We start from the raw sequence: 4302 nt of genomic DNA, 5'->3' as shown, positions 1-4302 counted from the left end.
CCGTGTAATCAACCTATTGATGATATGTGTTAGCCTATAGGTCTTTTATAACCTGATGTAGACCTGTTCCCTACATTACAACACTCAGAAACAACGCAACCATCACGATAAACATGGCATGTTCTGGTTGCTATAACCACCTGCAGAGCCTGAAGACTGTACCCCCTCAACACCCGATAACTAATCACGGAGGTCTAAATGTTGGGTAATGTCGGACAACTGTGGTCTGGTAGATGACATGTTCATAGAAAACGGCCTACTATTGTTTTCCCAGGAAAAATTATGCAAACATATCATTCCTGAGACTTTTTCAACATGGAAGCAAAGTTTTACCGTTCTAAAAACAATCAGATTGGTTGAATAAAATGGTCCTCTCTCATAGATAGATAATCTGGAGCCAATTCGCTGCAACGTTTTAGCCAGTGTTGTTTTGAACAGAACATAAAAGCATCGAGGTAGAAGTTGTTAGTTGGAAACAGGCCGTGCAGCAGCGGGGGTGGAAACTATCAGCTAGCTACCAACTCGCCGTGAAAAACCATTTCATTCCAAAGTGGACCCCGTTTCCCTTCGCCGCATCATTCCCCTGCTACATCTACACTCACATTCTGCGGGTTGGTTTGTTTGGAGGAACGACGAGAGGAGAGGATCTGCAGACTGGCCTCAGATCTACTGCTCCCCCAAACCCCATTTTCCCTGCACTCGGCGGGGTTGGGTTTGGTTTGGAGAGGAGTAGGGGGGGGAGGTCTGTGTTACTTTACCTTGTTGAAGGCGAACAACTCCTGTTTAATTTTCTCTCTCTGTGGGTCGTTGCCCTGCCGACGGAACCTAAACTTCATCATGGTGCGGCCGGGCGGAAGAGAGAGTCGCGCCCCGGGGAGCGGTGGGATTCCTGGGCGGTTGAATCAGTGCGGAGGAACAATGTGGAGCAGCTCCCTCCTACCATACAGCGGTGCTTTCTATCCAGCTCTGTTCTGTGGGGCTGCAGCTACTCTGCCTGTCTATCCTACTCACGTTACCGTTCTCCCAGCAGCGCGATATTACGCTTGCTTCATTTTCAAAATAAGAGTCCCCACTGCAAAGCGGAGTGAAAAGCCAGCAGGATGCTGTGCAACACAGTCCCCCTCCAAAACCAACCATATTGTGTTTGTAGAGACTCGTCAGAGCATTTCCCGCCTCACTTTAGCTGAGACGGGTAGAAAAGTTCTCTGTGCATCCCAATATTCTCAACATAGCAGTGTCAACGTTGTATTTCTTTCATTATTGGTCTTAATTTTGTATAAAAAACCAACAACATATTTTGTATTTGTTTTCATACATTACTTTATTGCCTTTTCTTGTTGGCACAATAAAAGTCACACATGCTTCATCTGTAAAGTCTGAGCGTTGGAGTGTGCCCCTGGCTATCCGTAAATTAAAACAACTTGACAATTGTGCCGTCTGATTTGCTTAATATAAGGAATTTTACATTATTTATACTTTTACTTTGATACTAAAGTATATTTTAGCAATTACATATACTTTTGATACTTAATAATATAATAATAATAATAATAATAATAATAACTACTTAATACTTAAATACTTAAGCATATTTAAAACCAAATACTTTTAGACTTTTACTGAAGTAGTATTTTACTGGGTGACTTCCACTTTAACTTGAGTAATTTTCTATTACGGTATCTTTACTTTTACTCAAGTATGACAATTGGGTACTTTTTCCACCACTGCTAGGTATTCCCTTTCCCTAATAATGCGACGTTATAAAGCGGTCTTTTATTTTGAAGGTTACCTCATTACCATACAAAGTGATGTCATCATGTGTGCTGCTGGCAGAATAGTCCTCCTACTGACGCTGCCTGGCCTCCCGACCACAACAGAGACGAAGAGGCGAAGCGAGATAAAACTGCTCCCAAAATCCTTTCTTCTCCCAGCAGGTGGCGTGAGGAGTGAGGAGTTTTTGTATGGAGGTAAATGAGTGTCGAATTTGGTTTACAAAAAATGTAATTGGCTTATTTGATATGTGTGGCTTATTTGATCTAATAAATGTTTCATTATTAGTTTTTTTTAGGAGTGTACTGATATAAGTAGGACATGTGAAATCCCGGCAACTTTGAGAGAAAAAAACACTTTATATCGGAGTTGTGCCTGGTCTTAAGTAGTTACCACCTCACAAATTCATAAACCCCAGTGGAGATTTATAGCATGTAAATCTTGGTGGGGCAAACACATTATAAAAAAAAATAAAAATTATGCATGCCAGCAAAGCCACTACACAACACAACACTAAACAATACATTTATTGGACTATAACGGTGACAAACGGTGCCCACAAACTGTTAGGGCCTCCATAAAGCTGTCCCAACAGCAGAGTCCCAACAGCAGTCCCAACACCTTACCACTGCTACACCTGGCTATCAGCGGAGCCTTGTCTGGCAGCGAAACAGTTCATTCAGCCTCATTTACTGCCTTAAAAAAAAAAAAACATAGCTGATATGGCTGACTTGCTTAAACAAATGTGGTTTCCACTGACAATTGAGATGTACAAACTATGGCATAAGGGGACGACGAGCGGATAAGAGGCAATCCGTAATTTTGATTAAGACATTAATGAGTGAGCTAGAACGGACGTAGTCACCATAACTATTTGTTCAGCACTTTTGAAATGTACAGCGACAGAATTCAGAACATGGGCCGTTCTTCCAGTGTTCTCCCTGAACACCAAGTCAGAACCGTAGGATAAATAAAGGGGGCATATAAGCAGACAATGAAAGCTCTTACAATAATTGATGATTACATTTCTCTAAAACAGGTTATAGGCTACATGTGCACCACCAGGTCAGAACAGTAGGCTAAATTAAGAGGGGAAAATAGACGAAATTATTAGGGTGAGGCACATGGGCTACTAACAGCTTACTACACAACATACACTTAGTATTACTTTCTTAGCTACAGTATAATATCTCCCTGGCATATTACATCATTTATGCAGCAGCATAGAATACATTTTTTAACTCACCTTGTTGTGCTGTGCTCACTTGAACAGGAAGGTGGCGCGGCGGTCCTTCATGGGCAAATTTAGTCATCAAAGTCTGGCATTCTCTGGATTTATGGTGCTTTCAATACAACTGGGAACACGGAAAAAAACAAGGTCGAATCATGTTAGGTGATCTTCAGGTCGGAGCTCTAGAAAGAGACCTGAGTTCCCGACTTGGAATTCCAAGTTGGATGACCGTTTAAAAATGTATTTTCCCAGTCAGAGCTCGTTTTTTTTCAGAGTTCCCAGTTGTCTTGAACTCACTGAAGTATGAGATTTCCCTGTTCCGAGTTTCCAGTTGTTTTGAGCGTGGCAGAAGTCATGCTGGATTGACAGCATCGCCAATGTTGAATGTTTAAACCCAGACTTGGACCACACACCCACTCCACTGAATAGCAGGCTAGTGATTGCTTTGCAACGCTTGCAGTTAGCCACCGATTCCTTCCAAACCACTCATTGTTGAATTTGTGATTTCCAACTTGTTGTGTAATGTTTATGTCCAATGGCCGATGAGCACCGATACGTTTTATCTATAATCTATCTTCATATGACAAGCATTGAAAAGGATTTGCCAGTAGATTGTCGACTTGATTCATGATGATGACTGCTTGCTAGCTAGCTAGCTTGCTAGCTAATATTTTGAAAGTATGATGTTGACATGATCAGTCCAATCAAAGCTACTGTAGATATAATGTGATTTGACGTCATTTTATCTGTGGCCAATGACCTTGAGCCTTCTTGGATGGGCACTTACTTACTTGTTTACATGTGAGTCATTTAGCAGACGCTCTTATCCAGAGCAACGTTCAGTTAGTGAGTCATTTAGCAGACGCTCTTATCCAGAGCGACGTTCAGTTAGTGAGTCATTTAGCAGACGCTCTTATCCAGAGCGACGTTCAGTTAGTGAGTCATTTAGCAGACGCTCTTATCCAGAGAGACTTCCAGTTAGTGAGTCATTTAGCAGACGTTCTTATCCAGAGAGACTTCCAGTTAGTGAGTCATTTAGCAGACGCTCTTATCCAGAGAGACTTCCAGTTAGTGAGTCATTTAGCAGACGCTCTTATCCAGAGAGACTTCCAGTTAGTGAGTCATTTAGCAGACGCTCTTATCCAGAGCGACTTACAGTTAGTGAGTCATTTAGCAGACGCTCTTATCCGGAGAGACTTCCAGGTAGTGAGTCATTTAGCAGACGCTCTTATCCAGAGAGACTTCCAGTTAGTGAGTCATTTAGCAGACGCTCTTATCCAGAGCAACTTACAGTTAGTGAG

At 42.0% G+C, this 4302-nt stretch overlaps 1 protein-coding gene across 1 annotated transcript in view; it reads right to left on the bottom strand.

Annotated features, from left to right (window-relative positions):
* Positions 1 to 989, bottom strand: part of LOC123486601 (lethal(2) giant larvae protein homolog 1-like) — an 89862-nt gene extending 88873 nt beyond the window's left edge. The window contains 1 exon segment of the mRNA XM_045217971.1: positions 759 to 989. Within this exon segment, the coding sequence (XP_045073906.1) occupies positions 759 to 839 (81 nt within the window). The 5' untranslated portion in view covers positions 840 to 989.
* Between the last annotated feature and the right edge of the window lie 3313 nt (positions 990 to 4302).

Source organism: Coregonus clupeaformis, unplaced genomic scaffold, assembly GCF_020615455.1.
Source record: "Coregonus clupeaformis isolate EN_2021a unplaced genomic scaffold, ASM2061545v1 scaf1295, whole genome shotgun sequence".
NCBI classification, from domain to species: domain Eukaryota; kingdom Metazoa; phylum Chordata; class Actinopteri; order Salmoniformes; family Salmonidae; genus Coregonus; species Coregonus clupeaformis.
The sequence above is the reverse complement of the archived record's forward strand: the minus strand, read 5'-3'. Positions and strand labels throughout refer to the sequence as shown.